At 35.4% G+C, this 10,571-nt stretch overlaps 3 protein-coding genes across 3 annotated transcripts in view; 1 reads left to right on the forward strand and 2 right to left on the reverse strand.

Moving 5' to 3' along the window:
- Positions 1-8,086, reverse strand: part of tma7 (translation machinery associated 7 homolog) — a 28,309-nt gene extending 20,223 nt beyond the window's left edge. Inside the window, exons 1-3 of the mRNA XM_084115989.1 lie at positions 7,783-8,086; positions 2,876-2,965; positions 2,385-2,440 (exon numbers count right to left, since the gene is read on the reverse strand). Of these exons, the coding sequence (XP_083972115.1) occupies positions 2,385-2,440; positions 2,876-2,965; positions 7,783-8,026 (390 nt within the window). The 5' untranslated portion in view covers positions 8,027-8,086. The remainder of the gene's footprint in view (positions 1-2,384; positions 2,441-2,875; positions 2,966-7,782) is intronic.
- LOC311084130 (deoxyribonuclease-1-like) lies at positions 1,221-1,556 on the forward strand (the record flags this gene model as incomplete). The annotated part of the gene is made up of 2 exons (XM_084115991.1): positions 1,221-1,396; positions 1,466-1,556. The coding sequence occupies 2 exons, from the start codon at positions 1,221-1,223 to the stop codon at positions 1,554-1,556; spliced, it is 267 nt and encodes an 88-aa protein (XP_083972117.1).
- Positions 8,087-9,209: 1,123 nt separating the features above from the next.
- Positions 9,210-10,438, reverse strand: LOC311084129 (translation machinery-associated protein 7). The gene is made up of 4 exons (XM_084115990.1): positions 10,332-10,438; positions 9,927-9,982; positions 9,547-9,634; positions 9,210-9,399 (listed from the first exon to the last, which is right to left on the reverse strand). The coding sequence occupies exons 1-4, from the start codon at positions 10,345-10,347 to the stop codon at positions 9,365-9,367; spliced, it is 195 nt and encodes a 64-aa protein (XP_083972116.1). The 5' UTR covers positions 10,348-10,438; the 3' UTR covers positions 9,210-9,364.
- Between the last annotated feature and the right edge of the window lie 133 nt (positions 10,439-10,571).

The raw sequence follows: 10,571 nt of genomic DNA on the forward strand, positions 1-10,571 counted from the left end.
TCAACCTTGTTAAGACAGAGCTGCTTGTGTTCTTAGCCAACCCAACATTTCACCACAACTTCTTTATACAGCTAGGTTTGTTATCCATAACTCCTTCCAGGACAGCCAGGAATCTTGCGATATACTGTATATATTTATATATATTTGCACTATCAACAGAAATTCAAGGAAGATGTCCTCTGGTAGTGCGCGTAGCCGCTTGAAATTAAAAAATGTGCGTGCAGTGTGAGGAATCGTCCCGGATGAGTTTGTCAGGTGAAAGGTCATCATGTGGGTCATTTTACAGTGCTATGCATAAGTTTAGACACCCAAGCTAAAGTTGACTAAAAAGAGGAATAAAAAATCATCTTTTGGAAATTGAACTTAATGCCTTAATTTAAAAAATTTGGAAAAATCCAACCTTTAAGGACACCAATTTTCTTTGTGAATGAATAATGTATCGTAAATAAATAAATGTTCTTCTTTAAAATACAGGGTGCATAAGTTTGGACACCCCTATGTTAAATTCCCATAGAGGCAGGCAGATTTTTATTTTTAAGTATTTTTTTTAAATTAATTTTTAGGATACTATGCATCCTGATAAAGTTCCCTTGGCCTTTGGAATTAAAATAGCCCCACATCATCACATAGCCTTCACCATACCTAGAGCTTGGCATGGTTTTATTTCAGTTAGCCTAATAGCTAGTTTGATTTGCATTAAGAGATGATCTTACGGAAAGTACTCCATGCCATGAAAGTACTCTGAGCCTAGGCTGTCTACAGAGACACGTTTTTTTGACGGCCTGCTTATGTTGCGGGCAGCTAGCGGATCGTTAGGAAAGATTAGATGAATGTGATCATTTATTTTTGGGCCTGAAATCATTGATACAACCTTTAAGTAAAGATCATGTTCCATGAGGATATTTTGTAAATTTCCTATCATAAATATATAAAACAATTTTATTGTGAGTGAATGCAGCACAATCGCGAACATAAATGGACAACTTTAAAGGCGATTCCAGATGTTCAAATAGTTGTATCTCTGGCAAATATTGTCCTATCCTAACAAACCATACATCAAAGGAAAGCTTATTTATTCAGCTTCAAAAAACTGACCCATGTGACTGGTTTTGTGGTCCAAGGTCACATATTTTAGGCAATGAGAAGCCAAGCATTGTTTATTTTATTAAATGGTTACAACATAATACAACGTTTAACATAAAAAAATATATATTTCAAACATGTGCTTATCTTTACAGAACATCATGATTTTGGGGGACTTTAATGCAGATGGTAGTTATGTGTCTGATAAAGACATGAAAAAAATCCACATCCGCAGTGACAAAGACTTCCATTGGCTGATCACGGATGACGAGGACACCACAGCCAGCACACGCAACGACAACACTTATGACCGGTACATAATTACACTTTACAATAAATATAAATATTGATATCATTGTTATTAGCATATGTTCATGCACAGGATTGTGGTTTATGGAGACGATATGCTGAACGATGTTGTTCCAAATTCTGCGAAACCATTCAACATCAGGAAAATGACTAAAACTACATAATGAAAAGAAACAATAACAAAAGACATTTGTGTTTTGGTTAATCAAAGAGGATGGAACATTTGGAGACATGAAAAGTGAGACTGTAGAGCTGAATATAAAGATGGATAAGCTTCAACAAAAACTTTAGAAATGGAGTTGTTTACATGTGAATTTAAACTTGAAATGTTTGGATATTGTACTGAGCTTTGAATAGGTTTCAAAAATCAAAGACATTAAAATCTGAAATTTAAATTTACAGTCATCACAAACTTTATTCCTTTAAACATTTTATTTACATGAGAAATATAAAGTAACTAAAAAAAATAATCATTTGACATTGCTATTGTGGACCCAGATCATAAGTTGATGGTTTGAACAGCAAGCAAATAAACACTGAAACACATTCATTTCTTCCCGGACTTCTTGATGCCACCTCCAGCTGTGGAACGAAAAAAACTTTGTTGTATGCGTCTCTTACTTAAAGGTCCTTTTCCAGCAGCCTTAGCTTTCAATGTTCCAATGCTTTCTGATCCTCTTTCTGTTTCTGTTTGAAAGCCATGTCCTCCTGTAGTTTGTAAATAAAACATTGAATGAGTGTCAAGAAAATGTACAACAATAATTTCAAAATGTTCTAACTTTGACTGGTAGATACATTAATTTATGCATTTGGCAGACACTTTTATCCAAAGCGACTTGCATTGCATTTCAATGTACTTTACATTCTTACACATACATTTCTGTAGTCATTTACTCTAAAGGCAGCTGATCTGTCCAGTTCACAAACCATAATCTCAGTGTTTATGTATAAACAAACACTTCAACCAAAAAAAACTCAATGTACGAACTTACATCATCAACATCTTTCGACTGCTTTTTAGGAGCCTTGAGGGGTTTCTTTTTACCTCCTGCACAGAGAATAAATCATTTTGATATTAGATACCATAATAACATGATCAAAACTAAACTCAAATTTTGAAAAATATTTAATATACATTGTAATAAGAAATATAAATGGATTTTTTTTTTTTTAGTAAAACAACAAAAGAAAGGACCAATATCAACTTTCTAATTATTAAAATGCAGTGAAATGTTGTAATACAGCTAACGCAGATACCATTGTGTACAAAAAAAAATATTTGAAAAATATATCGACATGTTTACAATCTATAAAGACCTAGCATGATCGGGAAATATCGTTTTTATTACCTACGACGTTTTACACAATCAAACTGTCATGTTTAGGGTTTTTATGGAAACAGCAACAACAGTTTAGGGTTTTTAGGGAAACAGCATTTAAATGACATATTAAAGAATGACGGGTGGCTTTATGTGTCTCTTACTTAAAGGTCCTTCTTCTGAACAGCCTTGGCTTTCAATCGCTCCATTGCTTTCTGTTTCTCTTTCGGTCTCTGTTTGAAGGCTATGTCCTCCTGTAGTTTGTAAATAAAACAAGGAATGGGTGCAATTCAACAAGTCATTAAATGTGCAAACCATCAAGCTTTGACTGGCAGGTAAAATTCTGATTACTCTAATTAATGTTTAATAAATAAAATGATCAATTCTGACCCTACCATCTGAATGTTGCTGCAGAAATTTAAACTCCTCAGACAAAGTTTTCCCCTCAGAAGCAACATTTTCCTCAGAAGAGGGAGCGTTTTCCCCATCTTTTATTGCACTATTTAGCTGAGCCCGTCCGAATTTCTTACTGTAGCCCATTTGCTTCAAAGTGTTGTGCGTTCAGAGATGCTCTTCTGCACACCTTGGTTGTAACGTGTGGTTATTTGAGTGACTGTTGCCTTTCTATCAGCTTGAAACTTAGGTAAAGTTGGTTTTATATTTGCATATTCGCACATTCACGGACTTCCGCGTTCAATAACCCGTGAACTAAACTTTGTTGCTACAGAAAACACCTATCACATATAACTACAGATAAAACACCAGAAGCTACAACATAATTTTCCTCAAAACGATCTTTCCTTCGCACTGGACAAAATACATTGATCTCTATGCGCAGGCTGCTAAGAAGGGACCATCTGCAAAGTGCAAACCCGAAGGAAAGCTCGTTTTGAGGAAGATTTAAATATTAAAACAATGTTATTTGTGTAGTAACAATATTCAGCTCAGGAGATATTGAACGCGGAACTCCGCCAATATGCAAAAAAACAACTTTACCCAAGTTGCAGAATTGATCATGTAGGGCCTTCAGGACCACATACATGGACAGCACCATGAACATAGTCAAGTAAAAAAAAAAAAAAACAGTTGCCAACCAGGGTAAAAATAGTTTCAGGTTTGATATTTGCTGCGCATTCACCTAGACTGCTTTAGTGTACTTTTGTGTAGGCTACTGTACATACAGTACGCAAATGTTTTATGTAAAATTTACAGTAATCCGCCAAAGTGATTTTTTTCATGTTCCAAAGGCTGGAGTGCTTTCCTATTGACCAGACTGACTTACTACAGGTGAAATTTTGACAATACCTCCTTTACCATACGTACAATAAACAAATAAGTTTAAGAAAAAATTACTGTAATTCACCTAAAGTATTTTTTCCTGTTCCAAAGGTTAGGTTTACATCATGGAATGTTAAAGGTCTTAATGGTCCTATAAAGAGGTCAAAAATCTTTTCCCATCTTAAGCGCCTTAAATCTCATATTATCTTCTTTCAAGAGACACATTTACTCAATTCAGATCATCTTAGGTTGCAGAAATCATGGGTGGGCAAGAGGAACAGCTATAATAATACACAAAAAATTTAAATTCTCAGACTTTAAAGTTATTGCTGACCCTCAGGGTCGTTTTATCATGGTGTCTGGAAAACTATTTCATACCCAGGTCTTGCTGGTGAATGTTTACGGCCCTAATTGGGATGATAAGAATTTCGTAAATAAGCTGATTGCTGCTTTACCTAGCTTTAATTCACATTATCTGATTTTAGGTGGTGATCTATTCTAAACTGTGTAATGGACCCAAATTTGGACCGCTCTAACCCAAAACCACAGGCCCCTTCTAAAATGGCAAATGAAATCTCAACCTTTTTGAGCCAGACTGGCTGTGTAGACCCCTGGCGCTTTTACAACCCCATAATAAGGTTTATTCTTTTTTTTTCACATGTACACCATTGCTACTCAAGAATTGATTACTTTTTTATAGACAAAAACCTCCTTACTTCAGTAAAGGGAGTTGAATATTCTGCAATTGTAGAGTCTGATCATGCTCCTTTATTACTAGATCTTTCCATCTAATTTTACGAACCACATATGGCGATTAAATTCTTCATTATTGTCAGATGACTCGTTTTGCAAACATGTATCCTCTTCAATTGACAATTTTTAAAAATTTAACTCAACGGAGCAAGTCTCCCCCTCTCTCCTCTGGGAGACGCTGAAAGTAGTGCTCATTATATCATATACTGCTTTTATTAACAAAGAAAGGGAAAGGAAAAGGCAACAGCTAATTGAGATGATATCCAAAATTGACAGTCAATACTCTACTTCTCCTACACCAGAACTTTATAAAGAAAGGATCGATCTTCAAACCCAATATAATTTAATTTCATCAAGTCAAGCAGAATGGCTTATTCTCCGGTCGCGAGGTTTTTTCTATGAACACGGTGATAAGGCTGGTCGACTGTTAGCCCATCAACTTAAATCTAGATCATCAGCTCAACATATTTCTCAAATTACAAATGATGCTGGGGATTTAACTATTGATTTCCTTTTACAATTAATAACACATTTATGAACTTTTATTCTAGCCTTTATAAGTCAGAAACCCCTAAGGATCAGTCTAAATTGTTTTTTTGACAGCATAAATGTCCCCACTATTTCATTGGAGCATAAAAAAAGACTTGGACCACCCCCTTCAGCTGCAAGAAATATCTGCGGCCATATCAGCGTTGCAAAGCGGCAAGACTCCGGGGCCCGATGGCTTTCCGATCGAATTTTATAAGAAGTTTTCTACTAAATTATCTCCACTCTTGCTTAATATGTTTGAATATTCTTTATCTCAGGGAACTTTACCAAAGTCCCTTACTGAAGCACTGATTACACTATTATTGAAGCCTGAGAAGGACCCAACACAATGTAGCTCATATCGACCAATTTCTTTGTTAAACGCAGACGTCAAAATTTTAGCCAAATTATTAGCGATCCGATTAGAGTCTCCCTTGGTCAGCATCATTTCAGCTAATCAGACTGGTTTTATAAAAGGTCGCCACATCTTCTCTAACGTTCGTCGTCTTTTGAATGTTCTTTACACCCCCCAATCCCAGGACACCCCTGAAATTGTAGTTTCACTAGATGCCGAAAAAGGCATTTGATCGGGTGGAATGGGATTACCTTTTTTTCGCTATGAATAAATTCAGTTTTGGCCCAAGATTTATAGAATGGATCCGTCTTCTGTATACTTCCCCAGTTGCTTCAGTGGTTACTAATAAATGGCAATCCAAAAATTTTTCTCTATCAAGGGGCACTCGGCAGGGATGCCCATTAAGCCCCCTTTAGTTTACAATTGCAATTGAACCACTCTCTTTGGTATTAAAATCCACACCTACTTTTCATGGTATAAATAGGTTGGGTGTTGAACATAAGCTCTCATTATACGCTGACGACTTGATTCTTTACATCTCAGACCCTTTATCATGCATCAATGATATTATCAAAATCTTGCACAATTTTGGGACCTTCTCAGGCTATAAATTGAATATCTCTAAAAGTGAATGCATGCTTGTTAACACACTTGAAGTGACTCTGCTTTCCCCTTTCGCTTGGCAAGATCTGGGTTTAAATATCTGGGCATTAATATTGCACATAACTTTAAAGGACTATTTGAAAATAATTTTACTCCTCTTTTGATTAAACTTAAATCTTATCTTCAAAAATGGAGGATTCTTCATCTAACCCTGGCCGGTAGGGTGAACTGTGTTAAAATGACAGTTCTCCCGAGATTCTTATATTTATTTCAATGCCTACTACTAATCTTCCTTTCCAAGCTTTTTTTCAACAGATTAGACAAACTTATTTCCAGTTTTTATGGGATGGGAAAACTCCTAGGATTCGGAAAGAGTTTCTCCAGAAACATAGGAATGATGGGGGTTTAGCTCTTCCTAATTTCTTATATTATTATTGGGCAGCTCAAGTTCAAAAGATAATCTATTGGATGCACCCATCAGGTACCACTGTTTGGTGTGAAACAGAATCTAAATCCTGCACAGCAACCTCTTTACAAGCCCTATTAACATCTAGCCTACCTATTAAAATAGCACAATATACATCAAATCCGGTTGTTCATTCTACTCTTAAAATATGGATTCAGATACGCCAACATTTGCACTTAAGACAAGCACTTTTGCTTCAGAGCCCAATATGCACTAATAATCATGCATTCCTCCCTGCCAAACTAGACTCAGCATTTAAACAATGGCAAGATAAGGGCATTGCTCAATTTGGTGATCTTTATATTGATGGTCTTTTTGCTAGTTTGAACGATTTACGTTCCAAATTCAATCTTAATCAAGCTGACCTTTTTCGTTATTTTTCGTTATATTCTCCTTGAAGCTCCCCTCCATCTACAAATTTTCATGTCTTTAAAAAGTATAGGAACAGACAAAATTAAAAGTGGATGGGAGTGTAGTGTGTAGTAAGTCAGTCTGGTCACTAGGAAAGCACTACAGCCTTTGGAACACGAAAAAATACTTGGGGGGGATTACAGTAATTTAAAAAAAAACATGTCAACTGTACGTACAGTAAGGGACTTTTTGTCAAAATCTCACCTGTAGTAAGTCGGACTGGTCACTAGAAACATGCTACAACCTTTGGATAGTAAAAGATCCCTTTGGTGAATTAATGTAATTTTATTCTAAAAATATTTATGTACAGTGAGGCAGGTTTCCTAAATAAATCATTATAATGCACTTTTTATTGTTGCTAAAGTACAATCAATAGCATTAGAACACATAATGTGAGAGAGATTTGCTGGTACATCTGTATTTTGCAAAAATGTAGTTGTCTGTTTGCACAAAATGGAAAAAAAAAAGTTGGACATTCAGTGAACATTCGCAACTTTGTATGCCATTAAAACAATATTTGCCCATTTTGATCGATTGTGGAGTGTTGTAGTTCACCATCTTTGTCCTAAAGATCATGTAACTGATTTTATTTCGCAAAAATGTGCTTTATTGCGCTTGTTATTGAGACAGTTTTTAAGCAAAAAAGTGCGAATGTGCAAATATAAAACCAACTTTACCTAAGTCAGCTTGAACCTGTCTGGCCATTCTCCTCCGACCTCTGGGTTCAACCAGGCATTTTCTCCCACAGAACTGACGCTCACTGGATGTTTTCTCTTTTTCGGAACATTCTCTGTAAACCCTAGAGATGGTTGTGGGTGAGAATCCCAGTAATTTAGCAGTTTCTGACACACTCTTACCAGCCCGTCTGGCACCGACAACCATACCACGTTCAAAGTTACTTAAATCCCCGTTTTTGGCCATTTTCTTCTGCTCACCGTGTTCGTGCACGAGCGGCTCATCTATTGCGCGGACACACTCACAGGCTCTGATTGGTTAAGAGGTAAGATCGACGTATCTAGGTAATGCTAAGATCCTCAGCTATCATTGGTTCGTGCGTCGTCACGTTTTGACGATCTTCGCCGAGTTTTGCCGAACTTACTCACAGCGTTACTGGATTCATGAGGCAAATTTGGATTATTTACCAAGGGAAACTAACAGAATGGACTCCTTTTTGAAGAAAACAGCCTAAGATGAAGGTCTATGTATCATCTGGGCTATTTTTAGCTCAGAGATAAGGTAATCAGAGCTGAAACGCAAAGTTTCTCCTAGTTTGTTTCCAAAGATCAAATATTTAGAGATTCATTCGGTAATCATTCGATCGGTTGTATTATGTCAACATAATAAACTACATAACCATAATCTTGACATTTTTTGTTTAAAATATGTATTTAGAGATTCATTCGGTAATCATTTCGGTTGTATTATGCCAACATAATAAACTACATAACCATAATCTTAAAAAGAATGACATTTTCTGTTTAAAATATGGTTTGCTATGTTTATCAAACATGAACGGTATTAAACAATCTACTTACAATCTAAATAATTACAATTTGAAAACGATGGATTTGTGTGTGAAAAGTAGAGATAAGCTCTTTAATAATTGACTTTCAATGTTTAATTAGGACTTTCAAATATAAAAGGATGGTCTTCTTAACGATGTAATCCCGGACCCATCACACTTAAAGACATGAGTTATTACTGTGCATTTAAATAAACAGAACGTTTTTAAATTTGAGGACTGGTTTAGTAAGTTACTAAAACAGATTTAATGTCTTCACAGGCACTGAAAGTGAGTGACCACTATCCAGTAGAGGTGGAACTGAAGAATAAACATAAGACACACAATTCATCAGCAAAATGACTAAAACTACATAATGAAAAGAAACAATAACAAAAGAATTTTTTGTTTTCGGTTAATCAAAGAGGATGGAACATTTGGAGACATGAAAAGTGAGACTGTAGAGCTGAATATAAAGATGGATAAGCTTCAACAAAAACTTTAGAAATGGAGTTGTTTACATGTGAATTTAAACTTGAAATGTTTGGATGTTGTACTGAGCTTTGAATAGGTTTCAAAAATCAAAGACATTAAAATCTGAAATTTAAATTTACAGTCATCACAAACTTTATTCCTTTAAACATTTTCTTTACATGAGAAATATAAAGTAACTAAAAAAAATCATTTGACATTGCTATTGTGGACCCAAATCATAAGTTGATGGTTTGAACAGCAAGCAAATAAACACTGAAACACATTCATTTCTTCCCGGACTTCTTGATGCCACCTCCAGCTGTGGAAAAAAAAAATCAAAGGAGAAACTTTGTTGAGAAAAGGAACAACTCAAAAACTGTAAAGAAATATTTTCTACATTGCATTAATAAACAAAAAAATTCATTTAAATAGGAAAGAATGATGGGTGGCTTTATGCGTCTCTTACTTAAAGGTCCTTTTCCAGCAGCCTTGGCTTTCAACTGTTCCAATGCTTTCTGATCCTCTTTCTGTTTCTGTTTGAAAGCCATGTCCTCCTGTAGTTTGTAAATAAAACATAGAATTAGTGTGTGCAATTCAACAAGTCAAGCCATCATTTCAAAATTTTCAAAATTTGACTGGTAGATACATTAATTTATGCATTTGGCAGACGCATTTATCCAAAGCGACTTGCATTGCATTTCAATGTACTTTACATTCTTACACATACATTTCTGTAGTCATTACTTTACTCTAAAGGCAACTGATCTGTCCAGCTCCAGTTCACAAACCATAATCTCAGTGTTTATGTATAAACACTTCAACCACAACCTCAATGTACAAACTTACATCATCCACATCTTTCGACTGCTTTTTAGGAGCCTTGAGGGGTTTCTTTTTACCTCCTGCACAGAGAATAAAACATTTTGATATTTGAAACCATAATAACATGATCAAAACTAAACAAATTTTGAAAAATATTAAATATACATTGTAATAAGAAATATAAATGTTTTTTTTTTGTATAACAATAAAAGAAAGGACCGATATCAACTTTAAAATTATTAAAATGCAGTGAAATGTTGTAATACAGCTAACGCAGATAGCATCGTGAACAAAAAAATATTTTTAAAATATCGACATGTTTACAATCTATAAAGACCTGGCATGATCGGAAAATAGCGTTTTTATTACCTAAGGCCTTTTACACAATCAGGCTGTCATGTTTAGGGTTTTTATTTTGATTAATATTACCTTCTCTTCCAGACATGTTGCTCAGATTAGATAGCTAATGCGTTTTTCCGCGCTGTCAGGACCCCAGCTGTTACCCGGATGTAGTGCGCCCGTCCTGTGCCTGAGAGAGATTCAATTCGGCGAATCGATTCGTTAGGTTGGTTCGTGTAACTGACCTGGTTCAAAACCTGGTTTGATTCGTTTGAGTCGTAGTGTTCTCAAAAAGATCAGATTTTGCGTTATTTATGATTCCAACCGATC

The sequence above is a fragment of the Abramis brama genome (genome assembly GCF_963993115.1).
Source record: "Abramis brama genome assembly, chromosome: 6".
NCBI lineage: Eukaryota > Metazoa > Chordata > Actinopteri > Cypriniformes > Leuciscidae > Abramis > Abramis brama.